Source organism: Schistocerca americana, chromosome X (genome assembly GCF_021461395.2).
Source record: "Schistocerca americana isolate TAMUIC-IGC-003095 chromosome X, iqSchAmer2.1, whole genome shotgun sequence".
Taxonomy (NCBI): Eukaryota; Metazoa; Arthropoda; class Insecta; order Orthoptera; family Acrididae; genus Schistocerca; species Schistocerca americana.
The window spans coordinates 442,273,421-442,293,784 of NC_060130.1; the positions used below are offsets into that span (position 1 = coordinate 442,273,421).

General features: G+C 42.3%; 1 protein-coding gene across 1 annotated transcript in view; it reads right to left on the reverse strand.

Moving 5' to 3' along the window:
* LOC124555670 (wall-associated receptor kinase 4-like) overlaps positions 1 to 8,262 on the reverse strand; it is a 30,119-nt gene extending 21,857 nt beyond the window's left edge. The window contains exons 1-2 of the mRNA XM_047129665.1: positions 8,195 to 8,262; positions 1,698 to 1,758 (exon numbers count right to left, since the gene is read on the reverse strand). Of these exons, the coding sequence (XP_046985621.1) occupies positions 1,698 to 1,758; positions 8,195 to 8,200 (67 nt within the window). The 5' untranslated portion in view covers positions 8,201 to 8,262. The remainder of the gene's footprint in view (positions 1 to 1,697; positions 1,759 to 8,194) is intronic.
* Between the last annotated feature and the right edge of the window lie 12,102 nt (positions 8,263 to 20,364).

A 20,364-nucleotide genomic window follows, 5' to 3' on the forward strand; every position in this document is an offset into this window, starting at 1 on the left:
TCACCACGATGTCGCCAAACACGGATGCGACCATCATGATGCTGTAAACAGAACCTGGATTCATCCGAAAAAATGACGTTTTGCCATTCGTGCACCCAGGTTCGTCGCTGAGTACACCATCGCAGGCGCTCCTGTCTGTGATGCAGCGTCAAGGGTTCAAAAATGGCTCTGAGCACTATGGGACTTAACTTCTAAGGTCATCAGTCCCCTAGAACTTAGAACTACATGAACCTAACTAACCTAAGGACATCACATACATCCATGCCCCAAGGCAGGATTCGAACCTGCGACCGTAGCGGTCGTGCGGTTCCAGATGTAGCGCCTAGAACCCCTCGGCCACCCCGGCCGGCAGCGTCAAGGGTAACTGCAGCCATGGTCTCCGAGCTGATAGTCCATGCTGCTGCAAAAGTCGTCGAACTCTTCGTGCAGATGGTTGTTGTCTTGCAAACGTCCCCATCTGTTGAATCACGGATCGAGACGTGGCTGCACGATCCGTTACAGCCATGCGGATAAGATGTCTGTCCTCTCGACTGCTAGTGATACGAGGCCGTTGGGATCCAGCACGGCGTTCCGTATTAACCTCCTGAACCCACCGATTCCATATTCTGCTAACAGTCATTGGATCTCTACCAACGCGAGCAGCAGTATCGCGATACGATAAACCGCAATCGCGATAGGCTACAATCTGACCTTTATCAAAGTCGGAAACGTGATGGTACGCATGTCCCCTCCTTACATGAGGCATCACAACAACGTTTCACCGAGCAACGCCAGTCAAATGCTGTCTGTGTATGAGAAATCGGTCGGAAACTTTCCTCATGTCAGCACGTCGTAGGTGTCGCCACCGGCTCCAACCTTGTGTGAGGTGTCGCCACCGGCTCCAACCTTGTGTGGATGCTCTGAAAAGCTAATCATTTGCATATCACAGCATCTTCTTCCTGTCGGTTAAATTTCGCGTCTGTAGCACGTCATCTTCGTGGTGTAGCAATTTTAATGGCCAGTAGTGTAGATTGGCCCACAATAAAAACGACAATTAGAGTACAATAAAACTCTGTCATGCATAACGTTCTTTACAGCGTGTTGTGACTTCTTAATGGGGGGAAAACTGAACCGACGTCCTAAATACAGGGAATACATCTGCTGCATCTGTTACAATATAGTGAACTGTGTGTATTATCATCCACAAATAACCATTATTCTTCGATGAAGGAACAAGAGACCAATAGAAGATTATTTCTTGTAAACTTACGGTGTGCACCGGCATTCGAGTATCCACGTCCATGTCTGGATTGTTTGGTGCAAGGGAACATATGAGCGACTGTTCCAAATCCGTGGCATTTATCACAAAGTGATCACTGGGTCATCTATATCCAATAGTACTATTCTCTGCTTTCGATTGTGTCTGTGACTATTTCGTACCAAGTGGCATGCGCGTTTGAAGGCAGTGCTGAATGATGAATATCATTACAATTTTCATCTAGCCCCTTTTTGGGTGCAAAAAAAAAAATACAAATTGTTGAGGAAGCTGTTCCATAATCCTGCTATATAGACGGTATGTCGATCCTGATATTTTTCAGAGCATCTACAGACAGAACTGGCTAGCATGTGACCTTATCAATTTACAGTAAAAATGAATGCTGAGCAGTCTACGCGTTGTCAGTAGGTGTTGCCACTCGCATTACCACCTTGCAACTTACCATGGTTTAGCGCGATGCAGACCACTAGCAGCACCAGAAGAGAGCGGAGTTCTGCATTTATCTGAAAAATAAAATCGCTTTAATTTATGTGGTGTCAAAGAGCGGACATTTGGTGAGACAAGTTATCCACTAAAACATCAGATACGAGATGCTTCAGATGTTACTAGCATAACACAGGTCTGCTACTCCGAAGGCCCATTCCTCGAAATCCATTTTGGCTACTTTTCTTTATCCCTTTCCGTTAAGATATGTCGTTTGGGCTAGTGCCAGCATGGGTATAAGTAAGACACAGTCTATTTTTACCTTGATAGTGACCTTAAAATTTCGTACATGTTCGACAGGGCAGTTGTCCCCTAGAACTACTTCGTGACTCACGTACTTTTTTCTACTTTCTTCAAGCTTTTCCAATATTCATTTGTTATTCACTAATCTACAGTACTGATGTAAAAGATAATAATTAATTGAGAAATTTTTCTTCTTTTCCAACAGTCGAAGAGACATACTACATATCGAACGTATCGACTTTAAATAACTACGTAAAATGCAATTTTGTCAAATAAAGACATGGCTGGAGACCGTGGCTGCTGTGTGATACAAATTATGAATAGTGAACAGCAGCAACCAGCCACAAATTGGTTTCAGACAACTTTACTGAAAAACTACCGTTCCTGGTTTTGGAAAACCACCAGTAAACTAAACGTAACAAGTGTTCTGGTAACAGCATGAAAGCCGCCTCAAGATGAATTTTATCATTTTGAAACCTGTAACGGTACTTTTTCAATGACCAATCTGTGGCTGGTTGCTGCTGTTCACCACCAACAATTTCTAAATCCCTAAAAACTTTACAGAGACGATTGCCCTTACATGATAACACTGAAATAACTTTCCAGATTCTCTCTAAAAGCTAATAAATGAATTTCACTTTTACCAGTTCTAAATTCACCTAGGCGTGTGTGAAAATCACATATGACAGACTGGAATTAGACAATGTGTAGCTAAGTTGATGGCTGTCCTTTCCTGGCTGCCACGTGACAACTACATAGGATATTGTACTGCAAATAAAAACTGCAACACAGTGTTTTTCTCCCTCGAAGTAGACATCTAAAGCCGGCCGCGGTGGTCTAGCGGTTCTAGGCGCTCAGTCCGGATCCGCGGGACTGTTACGGTCGCAGGTTCGAATCCTGCCTCGGGCATGGATGTGTGTGATGTCCTTAGGTTAGTTAGGTTTAAGTAGTTCTACGATCTAGGGGACTGATGACCACAGATGTTAAGTCCCATAGTGCTCAGAGCCATTTGAACCATTTAGACATCTAAAGGTTGTCTAATGATATTGAATGAGAAAAGATAGTAAAATTTCCGAACCGTTCAAATTTACCATTCCTTAGAAATAATGGAAAAGCTTTTCGGTTCTGTATGCGCTATGTATTAATGGTCTTCTTGACTGACAAGGAAAGTGGAAGTAACGTAAGCAAATTAAAACAAAATGTTTACACAGTAATTTCAGAATTAAATCGTTATTGTCATGTTAGGTGAACATCAGCAAACCATTAATTTGAACGAGAGAATCGGGTACCATCGAATATATACAGGGTGTTACAAAAAGGTACGGCCAAACATTCAGGAAACATTCCTCACACACAAATAAAGAAAAGATGTTATGTGGACATGTGTCCGGAAACGCTTAATTTCCATGTTAGAGCTCATTTTAGTTTCGTCAGTATGTACTGTACTTCCTCGATTCACCGCCAGTTGGCCCAACTGAAGGAAGGTAATGTTGACTTCGGTGCCTGTGTTGACATGCGACTCATTGCTCTACAGTACTAGCATCAAGCACATCAGTACGTATCATCAACAGGTTAGTGTTCATCACGAACGTGGTTTTGCAGTCAGTGCAATGTTTACAAATGCGGAGTTGGCAGATGCCCATTTGATGGATGGATTAGCACGGGGCAATAGCCGTGGCGCGGTACGTTTGTATCGAGACAGATTTCCAGAACGAAGGTGTCCCGACAGGAAGACGTTCGAAGCAATTGATCGGCGTCTTAAGGAGCACGGAACATTCCAGCCTATGACTCGCGACTAGGGAAGACCTAGAACGACGAGGACATCTGCAATGGACGAGGCAATTCTTCGTGCAGTTGACGATAACCCTAATGTCAGCGTCAGAGAAGTTGCTGCTGTACAAGGTAACGTTGACCACGTCACTACGGGAGAACCAGTTGTTTCCGTACCATGTACAGCGTGTGCAGGCACTATCAGCAGCTGACTGGCCTCCACGGGTACACTTCTGCGAATGGTTCATCCAACAATGTGTCAATCCTCATTTCAGTGATAATGTTCTCTTTACGGGTGAGGCTTCATTCCAACGTGATCAAATTGTAAATTTTCACAATCAACATGTGTGGGCTGACGAGAATCCGCACGCAATTGTGCAATCACGACGTCAACACAGATTTTCTGTGAACGTTTGGGCAGGCATTGTTGGTGATGTCTTGATTGGGCCCCATGTTCTTCCACCTACGCTCAATGGAGCACGTTATCATGATTTCATACGGGATACTCTACCTGTGCTGCTAGAACATGTGCCTTTACAAGTACGACACAACATGTGGTTCATGCACGATGGAGCTCCTGCACATTTCAGTCGAAGTGTTCGTACGCTTCTCAACAACAGATTCGGTGACCGATGTATTGGTAGAGGCGGACGAATTCCATGGCCTCCACGCTCTCCTGACCTCAACCCTCTTGACTTTCATTTATGGGGGGATTTGAAAGCTCTTGTCTACACAACCCCGGTACCAAATGTAGAGACTCTTCGTGCTCGTATTGTGGACGGCTGTGATACAATACGCCATTCTCCAGGGCTGCATCAGCGCATCAGGGATTCCATGCGACGGAGGGTGGATGCATGTATCCTCGCTAGCGGAGGACATTTTGAACATTTCCTGTAACAAAGTGTTTGAAGTCACGCAGGTGCGTTCTGTTGCTGTGTGTTTCCATTCCATGATTAATGTGATTTGAAGAGGGGTAATATAATGAGCTCTAAAATGGAAAGTAAGCGTTTCCGGACACATGTCCACATAACATATTTTCTTTCTTTGTGTGTGAGGAATGTTTCCTGAAAGTTTGACCGTACCTTTTTGTAACACCCTGTATATTATGCTGCCGGGTTCCTCCAGTTGCAGAAAAGCGTTTGAGTTCTCACAGACAACCACTCCTCAGGTCAGCAGTCAGAGTTAGTCTGCATTTGTAGATGTTTTGCAGTACAATGATTCGGGCCACATACATATCCGCAATGAACACTGTTGTTATGTGCAAGACCTTAAAAATATATTTAGCGATGCAGTGTAAAAGGTATATATAAAACTTTCCATACATAATTGTAACTGAGTCAGTAAAAATACAAGAACGGCGGGTAATCGAAGCCAGGACCTTTTCCTAACACGTAATCACCAACTGTATATACCACCCCTACACCACACCGAGCTTTTGCTCATAGCTATCAATCTGTGTACTTATATTTGTATTTAGCGCAGTTAGTCTCGTAGTAGTCATTCCTCCGCATTTATTGGCAGTTAAAAGTTCTTGATCGTGTAAGAAAACATACGTATTTAATTTATCGATGAGATAGTCGAATGCTCCTCTGCTCGTTCACGTGTATTCGAAGAATTTGTCTGGTGATCTTCGTAGTTGATGACATTTATGAAATTCTCCATGGACATTCCACCCTTTGCAAATTTCATGCACAGCATTCCTTTTCGCTTTATTTTCTTATGTAAACAGGCAGCGACACAGATGTTGCTCACGTAGGACACTTCCGTAACTATACGTGCGGTTGTGTTTTGTCGCCTGAAGCTGTCGCGCGCGTCGGTCGCTTCTGTCGCCCACGTAGGACACGGCCTTAGTGATAATACGGGACCACAGCTTTACCGGCGCCATTAACTTGGACAGCACTGGCCGGTCAGCTGGTACAGCTAGCCGCTGTGATGTGAGCTGCTGCTGTTAAGACGTACCGTAATAGAGGCGAGCAGACGAGCAATACAGCTTCGAATGTCATTTAATTTTTTAAGCAGAATGAAATAATACACTGCAAATCTGCCACAATACGCTACTTTGACGACTAGACGAAAACCGCAACACGTTATCGTTTTTAACTAACGTACTGTTGTAATTAAAAACACGAATGATGAAAATTTCTGACTTAACCACAGGGTAATTTTTCTGCATAAGCTGTGTGTACCCAAAGAGAGTATTGAAGGATTTCACCGTATAGTTAAATATTGAAGCCACTGAAGGTATTACTTACAGTCAGTCGTCTGGCAATCTCTTAGCTCCTTCCTTATACGAATCCGAGAAATCCATTTCGGTTCTGGAAGTGTCACCTGCTACGTTGATAACGAGCCTATCAACAACAGAATCCACAAAGCCAACCAGGAGCAGCATTTTCTCTTCTTCTTTTATGACGAGACGTTCTACATCCCGCCAGCGTTCGGCAGTGACGTGTGAAAAAGCTGCGTGCGTTAGTTCCAGTCCGTCTGGCAGCTTAACAGTCTCGTTACTTCTCGGGCCAAATCCCGCAGCTTGGATCCAGATCAGTTCTATTGGGTTCATATCGTAATGGTACAGTAGCAAATGTAAAAATGCAGTATTTGTGTGATGTGCTCGATGCTGCGAAAATGGTTGTTTTTCATGTGTCTACGACACTTATCTACCTCTGTGGCATAAAACGATGGACATAGTCCAAATAAAGAGGATTTGCTTTTTCATTTTTCCCTTTAAAATTAACTTGTCATATTTTCTTAATTTAAACAAGTTTTGTGAACAGTCTTTCATAAGACATCGATAATTGAGAATTTGTATTTGAAATGGAAACAGGAATTTCGCGTCCAATATGTAATTAGAAACAAGAAGACGTGCATTATTCATAAAAAATGATGATATTTCAAATTTAACGAGGAAATAAAATCGTATTGCAGAGATTTGAACCAAACACCAACTTACCCAGGGGCTTCATGTTCTATTACGCTACCTTTTTTTCCCCCAAATCTTATTTTGTTCGGTACTGTTCGTTGCGTTTGTTCGGGGCGGTTGTCCCATGACACCCCTTGAAGTTCATCGTTGATCCATTTACTCAGTTTATTTATTACAGAGGGCAGCTAACCCTTTTTTTTATCGTTGTGTTTGGTCGTCGCGCACTATCCCCTGTTATCTTTAACCTATACATTGAAGAGGCGCTGAAAAAAGTAAGGGAAAATTCACAGACAGGTGTAGTAATTCATGGTCAACGAATAGATATGATAAGATATGCCGATGATATGGCTGTCCTAGCTGAAAGTGAAGAAGATCTTGTAGCCCTACTGAATAGAATGGATAAAGTTATGGGGGAAGTATATAATATGAGAATTAATAAAGCAAAAACAAAAGTAATGGCATGCGACAAAAAAGATCAAGTGAAAGTCCAAGTTCATGTAGGCAATGAACTGCTTGAACAAGTCGATAAATTTACTTATCTGAGCAATAATGTTACCAGGGATGGAAGGAGCAAGGCAGAAGTGAGAAGTAGAATTGCTCAAGCAAAGGCTGCTTTTAACAAGAAGAAAAACATCTTAATATCTAAGAGCATCAGCCTTGCAATCAGGAAAAGATTTTTGAAATCATATGTGTGGAGTGTGGCATGCTATGGGTGTGAAACATGGACTCTCGGGACAGAGGAAGACCAGAAGCTAAATTCTTTTGAAATGTGGTGCTATAGATGCATGCTCAAAATAAAATGTATCGACAAGGTCACAAACGAAGTGGTTCTGGAAAGAGCAGGTGAGAAGAGAAGCTTCTGGAGTTTCATTGTTAAAAGAAGAGTGCAACTTCTTATTCTCTTCGAATTCCCCTGCATTCACTAGCAACACGTAATTTAACACTTAGTCTTTACTGGTAACTAAAGAACGACATTAAAGGTCCACAAAACTTCGACCGAGCCAAGTGGCACAGTCTGCATTCTAGAGAACCAGGCTTCGATTTATAGTCCGGCCATCCAAGTTTAAGTCTTCCGTGGATTCCTAAATCCCTGAAGGCAGGTACCGGTGGAAAAGACGCGGCCGATATTCTGTCCCAAACCAAGTTTATGCTCCGCCTGTAATGACTTCATCGTCGACGAGACGTGAAACCTACATCATCCTTTCTCTGGTTTTTTCAACAAGTCATGAGGCTGCAAATTCATGCTGGGCACAACACCAGTAAGGAGTGACGAGTGGAATGGACTGAGTGGATTTGCAGTCTCCGGATTGTTTGAATACGCCAAAGAAGCGACTACTAACAGCTGTCCACTATAGTTGGCGCTATGCGACACTGTGTGTCAACACAGGCGAGAAACGGAATCACCCATGTGGTACGTTACATATCTCGTATCCAAAGGCGCAAAATAAGAGTGCCGAGAAGGCCTAAAGAAGCTGGGTAACATACGATAGGAAGTGCGTCTAGTATCTTCGTTACGTGGTACTCACCGCCATGGTGCTCGCACAAAACTGTTCACTGCGCGCAGCAGCTTGCCTGTCGCTTTATATACTGCCAGTCGCAGGCAGCAAACACCGCTTGATGATGTCACAGCTGTTGCAACATCTCACTTCACAGCTACGCGCTCTCTCTTCAGTTGCGATCTGTGACTTGGAAACATCATTCAAATTTACACGATATCTGTAATACTTTGATGGTTACAAGTATCACGTGTACTCACAGCTATTTTTCATGAAATGTCGAAATTATTTCATCTCTTAACTCGAAACTAATAGGAGTAGCCCGTCTCCCCCTATTCCCCTATAACAGTTCAGACCCTCGATACGCTCATGTGTACCACCTAAGCATCTGAAAGATGGAAGGAAAACAAAGCTTAACGTCGCGTCAACGCCAACTCGCTAAAGAGGTAGCGCAACGCCGTATGCAGTAAGGATGGAGAAGGAATTCGGACGTATGCTTGTCAAAGGATTCGTCATGGAACTTTAAGTAAGCAGTATAGTGAATTCACAACAAACCCGAATCTGGATGGCTGTGCAGGGATCTAAACCCTGTCCCCCTAGTGTCTTATGCGCTTGGTAACGGTTTTAGAAAGGCGGCGTAAAGAGAAGTACATGGGCATGACACTGGTTATACACAGCGTTATGAGTAAAGAGGTTGAGAACGTGCTAAACTTGAAATCTGCATTGTGCCAGTTGTGTGGACAGAACTTTGTATAGGACTGGGAAAAGGGAAATTCCCATATAATTATTAACATCAGTTCCGCCTCCCGTTCATACAGTGGATGTATCAATGCAGTTTTCCACTTATCCGGAAAAGCAATCAGATTGCCAAATTTTGCATTATCAACATAATTAATTTTACGGCTTTTGGGCCAACTCTTTTCCAGAGTTTTCCAACAATTCCACTTTCACCACAAGCTTTATTATTTTTTAACCTTTTAATTTGCATAGCAATTTTGTATTCATTTGGTGCTGATGAAACTGAATTAGCTGTTGGTAAACCTTCCGGGATGTGAGGTCGCGGTCCAATAAATTCTTCTGTTCCTGACGTTTCGTCCAGGTCTGCGCTGGACATCCCCATAGGCGCTCCTCCGCTGAGTCTTGCCAACTGACCGGTCGGACGTCCGAGAGCGACATGAATACTCTAGGTCAAGGTAACACTTGATGAGCAGAGATAATCCTTATCAAAAATAAAACTTAACTATCGATTGTTGTCTAGCCAAAGATAAAACTGTCTAGCGATTCTGCAGAGCTGCTGTCCATATGTCGCTAAGTTTCATTGCCTCCTCTTTCCTGTTAAAATTATGCTGAGGCTTATAAATTTCAATGGCTTCTCTACATAGTCGTGGATAATAATTTGACGTTGTAGATAACATTTCTGTTTCAGAAAACTTCACTTCGTGGTTTCCTGACTGAAAAGCATGCTCAGCTACAGCTGATTTCTCTGTTTTTGCTAGTGGGCAAAGACATTTGTGCTGTTTTAGCCGTGTTTTTACGCTCCTCTTGATAGACCCAATATAAACTTTACCATACTTAAATGGAATTTTGTGTACACCACATGTCGACAGAGGAGGGCGTTTATCCTTCACTTATAGGAGTACTTGACTTATTTTCTGTTAACATTGGGGACATAGAATTCAGTATTTGTAAAGGGTGGTTATAATTAAACTTTCGCTACTTGAACCAGTGTAGACGGAATACTATTTACTGTGTGGGTACTCGACTTTATAGAAATTATGTTTCGATTTGTGTTGTTAGTAGTGTTATTGTCATGACTAGCCGTTATGAGCCGGTACTGGTATGAGGACGTAGGTTTCAAACATGTCGTCAGAGCAGAGCCTTCCTCGTAAAGCTGTTTTATCAAAACAACAGCAGTAGTGCTGCTGCTCTGCGAATATCGAAGCATTAAAGAAATACGAAGAGGTCTTCCTTTCGCACAAGGGCTCAAAAACATTATTCGGAAGTTTGAATTAACTGGCGATTTGGTAATTGCTCCTGGGAGAGACCAACGGCCAATTGCACCCCAAATTGTTAAAGAAGTTACTGTTCCATGGCTGAGAATGCTGGACGCAGTGTGCGATCTTCAAGCAATACACGCGCTGTATCACGACAGCTGAACATTGCATGGTCCACCGATCGAAAAGTGTTGCGAACAATTGTGAAATGGTATCCAGACTGTCGTGGATGTAGATGGTCGTCAGAATGAGCAAAGTTTGCAACGTTTAACGCAAACATGTTACGCAATTCACATATTTTACCCTCTCATGTGGAATTCAGAACGTGTTTCTTTCAGTGATTTATTTGATATTTCTCCACCATATTTCCTTACAAATGTTTCCTCAAAGTTTCATTGTTCTACAATCACTCGTTTTTGATAGGGACCCTCTCAAGTAGCGAAAGTTTGGTTATCAGCATCCTGTATATTCAGTATTTATTCTGCTGACACAGTCCCATCGTAATGTTTATCGGGGACATGACCCATGGAACAAGCAATTAACTGACTAAATGTTTTTTTAAAAAAAAAATCCCTTTTTTTCAAGTACGACATGGGACGGTGTGGAAGGAAAAAAGTGCAGAAGAAAATTATAGCTTTATCGATAGCTGAAATCAGAATAAACCTTGTGATAACTTTATATGAATGTTTATAGGAATGTCTGACGTCTCAGGAAGATGTTAGAAGCATGACGGTACGGTGCGACCTGTGAAAGCGTAATACTATTCACATACTGTGAAGTTGCGCATCGAACACGTTAATGGTAGGTGAGGTGTTCAGATGAATACATTTCAAGACTCGCGTGGCAGAGAAAATATCTTTACACGGTGTTACCATTAGATGTAAGTTCAAGCTATCCTTTTCTGTAAAAATAAAGTTTCCATGGGTCCATAATTTATTGTCGAATACGAACTAAATGTATGTTCTGATTGTGTGGTTTTCCGTGTTTGATTCTGTGCGCCATGGTGCCAGGCAAAGGTTACGTCGACGTGGTAAAATCATTTGTCAAACACAAATTTTGGAGGACACTGAGTCTCCGTAGTACATCGTCTTAAGCCATATTTGGTGGTGTTCTTGCTGGTTGGCTGAACAACCACCTTCCCGGGATCAAATTTTCTTTAACACTTCGACGTAATGCTATTCTGTCAAGCAGACAGCGGATTGCCTGGGAATGTTCCTCTAATAACGTAAGCATGTAGGTTTGTAGGCAATCTGACTGCAGAACGATGACCACCAGCTGTAATATTAACTCGAGTTACTGTAAAATGGGACATCGGCGTCCGCAGAAGACTCTAAAATTGTAATTTTTTAATATAAATGAGTTGGTGGTTTCAGGACGAGACGTGCCAGAAAAACTAAATGCTATGCTTCATGCACAATCCGCTAAACGAGATGTTTAGTGAAATCACTTCTAGAAGAGTACGAGAATTCTGTAATACAATGACGAAAAAAATCGCAACACGAAAAAATAATTAATGTAGGTTAATGAAATTTCGGGGATACATTTGTCTAGGTACCATATTTAAGTGATTAACATTTGAAGATCACAGGCTTATGTAAGAGAGAGATAAGCCACTCCCAATGTGAAATGCTGGCACATTTATAACCAGTGTAGCTGCCAGAATGTTGAATGTAAGTATGAAAACGTGCATGAATTGTGTTGTACAGGGGCTGGAGGTCAGTTTGTGGGCTGGCGTCCCACGCCTGTTGTACTTGCTAAGTTGATATTGGGACAGATAACGCTGTTTATGGAAGATGCTGGAGTTGTTGTCCGATGATGTTCCATATGTGCTCGATTGGAGACAGATCTTGTGATCGAGCAGGCCAAGGCAACACGCCGACCCTCCGTCGCGCTTGTTGGGTTGCTGCAGCGGTATATGGGTGAGCGGTAACCTGTTGGTAAACACCCCTGGGACTGCTGTTCATGAATGGCTGCACAGCAGGTCGAATCACCGATTGATTTTCAAATCTGCAGTCCTTCTAACGAACACACGGCCTTCAATGGCACCGAGGCAGGACCAGCTTTCATCAGGAAACACATCAAACCTCCACCATGCCCTCTAATAAGGTCTCACTTGATGCCAATGAAGTCGCAGATGGCGGTGGTTTGGGCTCAGTGAAATGCACGCTACAAGGCGTCTGGCTCAGATCTGTCCTTGAAGTAACCGATTTATAGCAGTTCGTTGCGTCACTGTGGTGCCAACTGCCGCTCAGATTGCAGCTGCAGATGCAGTACGATGCGCCAGATCCATGTACCTAACACGATGGTCCTCCTTCTCGGTACAGCCATGTGGTCGCCGATACCCGTTCTTCTTGCGACTGCGCATTCTAGTGACCACCGCAGCCTGCAATCACGTACAGTGGCTACATTCGTGCCAAGTCTTTCTGCAATATTGCAGGAAGAGCATTCAGCTTCTCGTAGTCCTTATAACACGATCTCGTTCAAACGCAGTGATGTGTTGATAATGGCATCTTTATCGCCTTATAGGCATTCTTCACTAACGTCAACTCACCATGTCCAGTCTCAAAGATAACTAACGCTCACTACCGTTACAGCGTGTATTTAAAGCAAACCGATTTATATCCTCATAGTGGCGCGACTAGCGCCATTCTTATGTGACTGGCATGAATTCTGAATAGACACCATCTTTCAGATGTAGAAACTCACCTATCAGCTTTCGTTTATGTCGCGCAACTCCTTGCTGTTGCGATTTTTTCCGTCGGTGTGTAATTACGTGACGTAGTGAACGTTGAAGCAGTGATCTTTAAGTCTAAAGTTGTGGATTTCATCAAAAACTTTATTTGGCATTAACACAGTAATGGCTAAGTGTCTTATATATTCTCTTTACTTGGACATCGCATGTTTGTATCCTGATCTGAGGATGACCGTTTGAACCAGTTATCACTGTTTTCTACATTGCGATCTTGGACAAACAAAAGTTTTAATAAAATCTACAACATTCATTTCGTTAATGAATAAAAACTCGGTACTCCAGATTCCCGGAGGACGGGAGAGGGGGTGCAAATGCGCTCTATTGCCCACCTTTGCGGACTCCTAAGTAAGCTTATTTCGTTCCTGAACCTAATCTCAAGCGCCAACGCGACCTCAGGCTACCAGATAGACTGTATTCAGTATTCATTATCACAGTTAAGTGTCGAGAGAAGGTGGAAAATGATGCATCGACTGGGAAACGGTTGAATGATGTAGTCATAACCATTTCGAATGGTTGGAATGCCACACTCTGTTTACGAGCGTAAAAATTTGTGTTGAGAGTTGAGTCGCACACGCTAAAATACCTCCCATAGTGTTAATGTAACTGCAACAGGAATTAATGTGCATTTCAAGGACAGTAATTTGTTTCTGGGAAACGCTTCGTCAGTTGCGCAATAGGTCTGTTTGAAGGGTATAAAAGTTAGGAGCAGCAAAAACTGAAAACCGCCTATCATGACAGGAAAAAAAAGGCGGCAACCAGGAAACGCAGACAGTTGAAGGCCATGCAAACAAGATTTTACGGCTTGCAGAGTGCGTCCGCACTCCTTTACCGGTTTGGGAGAAACTTTGGATGCAGGTGAGTATCTCAGAATTCGACACGACGATATACCACGTCTTTTAAACACAGCCCGCGACGCATCTCAGCGCAGCGCGTTGTGCAGTTCTAGGAGTGATTGGTCAGTATATATTATTGCGGCTACTAGGCGCAATTGCGAAATTCCAGAGCACTCTTGACACCATATGTCAGGTACATTTCAGGTAATTTATGTACAGAAACTTCTGTACCTCATGTTGATGTTTTTAGTTCTGAAGAATTCACTCGTCACGTGGCTTCGAGTAGCATAATGAGCGACGGGATGGAATCAAAGTTAGTGCGTAGTGTTGAATAGTAGAACATATGCTACCTCGGCATGTGGAAATTGAAGTGAGTGATTAAGTGTTTTGTAACTTTTGATGATACTCTCGTCACGTCTGAAGCGAGAAAGGGAAAAATTTTCTCCATTAAAAAAGACAGTGATGGGTAAAACGCTTTGAGATTTTCATTGATTCGTAGTATGAAAATTTATCTATCTGAAAATAGAACGCTTGATGCAGAAAGACAAGTGCGTGGTTTGTTGTGGCTTTAATAATAACGTAGACACATTCATTAGTAATTTGTCTACTAACAATAGTCCTCAACTGAGCCCTCAAGAAATGTTTCTCAGTAGCTGTATGTTGTCACAGGTGAAGCAGGGTTTACGATGCTGTTGTTGTTGTTATGGTCTTCAGTCTGAAGACGGGTTTCATACAGCTCTCGACGCTACTCGTTTCTGTGCAAGCCTCTTCATCTCCGAATAACTACTACTACCAACATCCATTTGAGCCACCTTACTGTATTCATCTCTTGGCCTCTATCTACAATTTTTAAACCCAACGCTTACCTCCAATATTAAATTTGTTATTCCTTGATTCTTCAGTTGTGCCACAAATTTGTTTTCTACCCAATTATATTCAGTATCCCCTTATTAGTTACACGATCCACCCATGTCATCGTCAGTATTCTTCTGTAGCACCACGTTTTTAAAAGCTTCTATTCTCTTCTTGTCTGTACTGTTTATCGTACACATTTCAGTTCCACACAAGGCTACACTCCAGACAAATACCTTCAGAAAAGACTTTCTAACATTTAAATCTATATTCAGTGTTAACAAATTTCTCGTCTTCAGAAACACTTTTCTTGCCACTGCCAATGTACGTTTTATATCAACTCTACTACAGCCATCATCAATTATTTTGCTGGCCAAACAGCAAAACTCATCTTTTCCCTTTTAATGTCTCATTTTATAATGTAATTCCTTCAGCATCGCCTGATTTAATTCGACTAATTTCTATTACCCTTGTTTCGCTTTCATTGATACTAATGTTGTCTCCTTCTCTCAAGATATTGTCCATTCCTAACAACTCCTCTTCCAAGTCCTTTGCTGTCTCTGACAGAATTACGAGCAGACTGACATCGCCTAACTTCAAAGTTTTTATTTATTCTCTCTGAACATCAAGCCCTTCTCCCAAATTTTCTTTGGCTTTCTTTACTGCTTGCTCACTGTACAGAGTGAATAACATCAGGGATTGGTTAAACCCGGTCTCATTAACTGTTTGCCACTTACTGTCTTGATGATTGTGGAAATTTGTGTGAATCAACGAATTTAAAATGTTACGGTGTTAAGTCAAGCGCCTGCATGCCAGTCGGGGACTATAGAGAAGAGATGGCGGTGAGAAGACGTCAGCCAATCGCACGCTGACCGATCCCTCTTCAGCATGACACCGCGACAGCAGTGGCCCCTATACGAAGAGGACATAAGCGCCGCGCCCGACTGGTTGCGACCCAGTTAAATAGTAGCTTCAATACTGGTGATTTGTATAGCAGCGACTAAGAATTGTTAATACTGAAGAACATTGCTTTTTTTCCATGTCGCCCTTTGCTTGCAACACGTCTGTGTAATTGACAAAGTTAAGTACAGTAATCCTTTTCTTTTGTAATAAAACTCATTAATACGATTTGTTTGAATGTTGTCTAGCGATCAGAGAAAGCAGGTTTTCTAGACACCCCATATTCGACAACTAGGCCGGATTTAACATAAAAGGTTTTTCTTGGCCAATTATTGGTCAAAATAAATTCAGCTATTTTTATTAGCTGATTTCAGGAGGGGGGATAAGTATCAATCAGATTGCAGTTCCATGAATAGCTTTGATGAATATTACTAGATGCGTCTCAAGTATTTAAACGCAAGTACGGACACGGAAATTTTCATCCAGCGCAGAACAAATATTGCAACTACAGACACGTCGCATCCCAGGATTAATATCAGCCACCACATAAAATTTCTAGAGCATATCAAAAACTTGTAGAGCGAAGACGGCGTCAGACGGGAAGTGAGCTTCTGCAAGATGAGACATGTCTCATTAACTTAATGTGCAGATAGAGAATGTGGAGTGGGTGTGCGTCAAGGTCAAGGTCGTGAACGTAGTGGACATGTTGCTAACCAGAATTACAGACATAAAGACTAGTCCATGTAGCAAAATAAACTAATAGATGTCATTGGTCTGGTTCAAATGGCACATCACACACACCCATGCCCGAGGCAGGATTCGGACCTGCGACCGTAGCGGTCGCGCGGTTCCAGACTGTAGTGCCTAGAACCGCTCGGCCACCCCGGCCAGCTGTCATTGGACTAATAAATGCCTTAATTAGGTATCGGCTATAGATACGGAATTTTCAGAAGCGTAACTCTATAGCAAAGGTTAATCGAAATTCAATACACAAAAAAAGAAAAACTGTATGCACCACTAAGAAATATCGGTAGTTGTGATTTACAGAAAAAAAATGATTACTGTTTCACAAAAACTGAATGAGAAAGAGCTTCAAAAATTGAGCAAGTCAATAACGCCTTGGTCAACCTCTGGCCCTTATACAAGCAATTATTTGGCTTGACACTGTTTGTCAGATTTGTTGAATGTCCTCCTGAGAAATATCATCCCAAATTATGTCCAATTGGCCCGTTGGATAGTCCCAGGTTGGTTGGAGGGTCCTGTTCCAAAATTGTCAGTTGGGGAGATATGATGACATTGCTAGCGAAGGTAGGGATTGGTAAGCACATGGAAAACATTCAGCTCCGCATTTTGTTGCCCTTCATGGCAAGCCATTCTGGGATTAAATTTCAGCAAGATAATGCCCACATGCATTCGGCGAGAGATTTTACTCCTTGTCTCCGTGCTTTCCAGACCGTGCTTTGGCGAGCAAGGTCGCTGAATCTCTCCCATAATGAGAACCCATGGAGCATTATGGACAAGGCCCTCCAACCATCTCAAAATTCTGACGATCTGACGCGCCAGTTGGGCAGCATTTGGCATGATATCCCTCAGGAGGACATGCGACAAGTCTAAAAATCAATGCCAAGCCGAATAACTGCTTTCATATGGGTCAGAAGTGGACCAACACATTACTGATTTGCTCAATTTGTGAAGCTCTCTCTCTTGAATAAAGCATCCAGTTTATCTGAAATTGTAATCATTTTTCTTTCTGTACATGTATATCAGATCTACTGATTTCCGTCCCATTCAGATAAATTCATTTTTTTGTCTTACAAGGGAATGGTCAGACTTGTCATGTCGAAACCTGTGTTGCTTTTTTTACCACTGTGAGTTAACATTGCAAGAAGTCTGTATGCAGAATTTTAGCTGCTGACATGACCTGGAAGTCTGTAAACAATTTTATGAAGTAAGACATTATTGTCGCATGGTTTCCGCGCTTATAACTGCCTCTTGTACAACCCTGACCTCTCTCGCTACGTTATACCAACGCCATCTAGGGTCAAGGTGGCGTTAGCTACGCGCCGCTCTCTTGCCACAGCAGTGAGAGAGCTGATTCCCCCAGCCCCAGTGAAAGCGATCGTATGATAATTATACATTCGTTGACAAATATGGCTGATATGTTATCTACAACATTCTTTCCAAGTAGCTATGAAATAGACACAAATAAATATACGGTTTAGAACACGTCCAAATTTTATTTCTTGTAATTACCGTAAAAATGCGAAAGATTGATACAATGTTCAAAACATAGGTTTTTTGTTCACCAAGAACATACAAGCAAAGACGACATATGACAGCCCTGCGAATCACAGACGTTGTTAGATGTCCGTAGACAAAACTGGGCTGGTGTTACGAATGAATCAGGCCTAGTATCAGTATATTTCGAGGAGTGCCACGCATATTTAATCAAATTCTGAAACCGTGGGGAAGAAAATTGATAATGTACTACTGATTGCAGCTTGAGAATATTGTCACGGTGATAGACAGGAAATTGCAGTGATCTGCACACAATAATTTTCTCTGTTACTTTTCTGTAAAATGCCTTCCACTGACGGAAAAATTCTCTGTCTAAAGGTTGAATTACGTTCGTCATGCCGGGTGGAATCTGAAGTATCACTACTTCTTTGTCAGGGTGGGCTCGAAATACAGCTTTTAATGAATCGGACCTTTTATGACCTGACCACGAATCTAGAAGGAGAAGAGATTTGTTCCCGCAGAACGGAAGAAAAGCATGACGCATGAAAAGTGTAACGGTTTCATTTCCCATTTTTCCAGACTTCGATGCGTCTACCACAAGATTGTTTGCGTAGAACATTATTCTTCTGACACGTGGTCCAAAACGTCCGGTTGGTTCTCGAAGACACACATATAATTTAGGCAGCAATGAACCATCCAGACTAATTATGGGCATTATAGTGTATGAATGGGTGGACTGCGCAATCGCCTCAATATGTTTTTCTCCTTTGAATGACAGTGTTCTTTTCGCAGGCAACCTGACTGATCTGCATTGTACACGTACGATTCACTAAAACTATCGATCTTATTTTTTGCGTTCGTAAGAAAAGCTTCTATCATTTGAATTTGTGTCACTTCATATTCCGACCTGTTTCTCGAAACAAATTTTGTTATTTTTCTTGCCACAATTTTATGTGATCTTTTGAAGCGAGTAATCCAACTTTCAGAAGCTGTAAATTCTTTAGCGCCTATCGCGTTGGCGATCTCTAACGCCCAATCACGCAAAGTTGTACCGCTGACACTAAATTACTGTTGTCTGGCATCGGTAAATAGCTCAAAAAGTCGCGCATTTATCTCCGTCGCAATTTCCAGTCGACGCTTACGTCGTCCACCGACTTCCTTTTTCCATCTGTACAATTCACGTTCAGAACTGACAAAGCGATACTTATTTTGAACAGTACCGACATGTAGGCGTTTCTTACCACTTTCGTTCAACCAATACGTCACCGCTTTTTCTTTGTCTGATAAGGTAATTGTAGTTGCTGGTGTTAGTTTCGGAGATAACTGATAATGGTACGTGGCACTATCGATCGAAGAGTCTTCATGAGTGCAACTTTTCGTCGGTGTCTTCGCCGTCTGTAGATTCACAGTCTGCAATATCGAGTGTTTCAGTTGTTTCTAGCCACATGTCTGCGCCATTTACATGCTCGTCTAGAAGTTTAACAACCGTGTCGCACAACACATAGTCTTCATGCGTGTTTTCTATTGATTGCTTCATTTGGCGTCTGTGGTATATCTCCATGGCAAGCAGCTAAACATTTACAGGGTTCGCCATCACCTGTGAGGGGAGATTAAATGTTCACCGTAAAGTGGCTTGCGGAGTATAGATGAACATGTACAGAACATCTTTCACCTCTCTAACCAGTTTCAGGACGGTATGTTTCGAAATACGTACCAGAAATTAAAAGGACGTGCGTGCCACAGAAACGAATATTCGATTCCCCTTTCCACCAAAACCGTGCAGCGATATTCCTCTTTAGTGAACGCCGCGATAAGACGGCCGCACTTCCCGACCATGCGCACAACGCCCGCGACTCGCCATTTCCAGGGGTGGCCAGCCGTCACTGCAAGCGCCAAGCAGAAAACACAGCCATGTTCGTGATTTTTTTTAGGTGACTTCCAGTTCATGTCAGCAGCTACAATTTTGCATACGGACCTTTTGCACAGTTAAATAACAGTGCTAAAAAAAGCAATACATGTTTCGGCATGACAAGTCTGACCATTTACTTGTTAGTATGTATTTGAAGATAAAGTAAGTGATGGCAAGGCCGTTGAAGTTGATGATGTCTCCACGGAAGGGTACAGTGAAATATTTGTACCACGTTTTGAATACTGAACTTATTCTGGTAGTTTATTTAATTTTGGCAATAAAATTCAGGAGAATAAAAAGCGGGGAAATACTGGACAAATCTGAGGTGGTGAGTTTGGCAATTACGATCATCAGAAAATAACAGTAGTCATCTGGGTCTGATCGAGCTCACTCCAGAGGATAAAACAGTTTGGAAATTAATATGTAAGAGTTCTGTGAGGTAGAAATGTCCAGTAAAATAGAGGACATCGATTTTAGGTACTTACTTGAAGGTAAACCTAAATGCATACAGCCGTGGAGGTTGTCTCAGGAAAGAATAGCGAAGCACACGCAGGGAGTGGCACCAGCTACTAAGATGTGACTTGTCACTTCACGACGTATTATTGCATGAATACCAATGCTTAACTCCAGTGAAGTCAAAAATGTAGGTGCCCCCTGTAATGACAGTTTAAGGCACTAAGTCAGAACAGCAGTATTTCCATCTCAGAGTCCATCAAACCTGT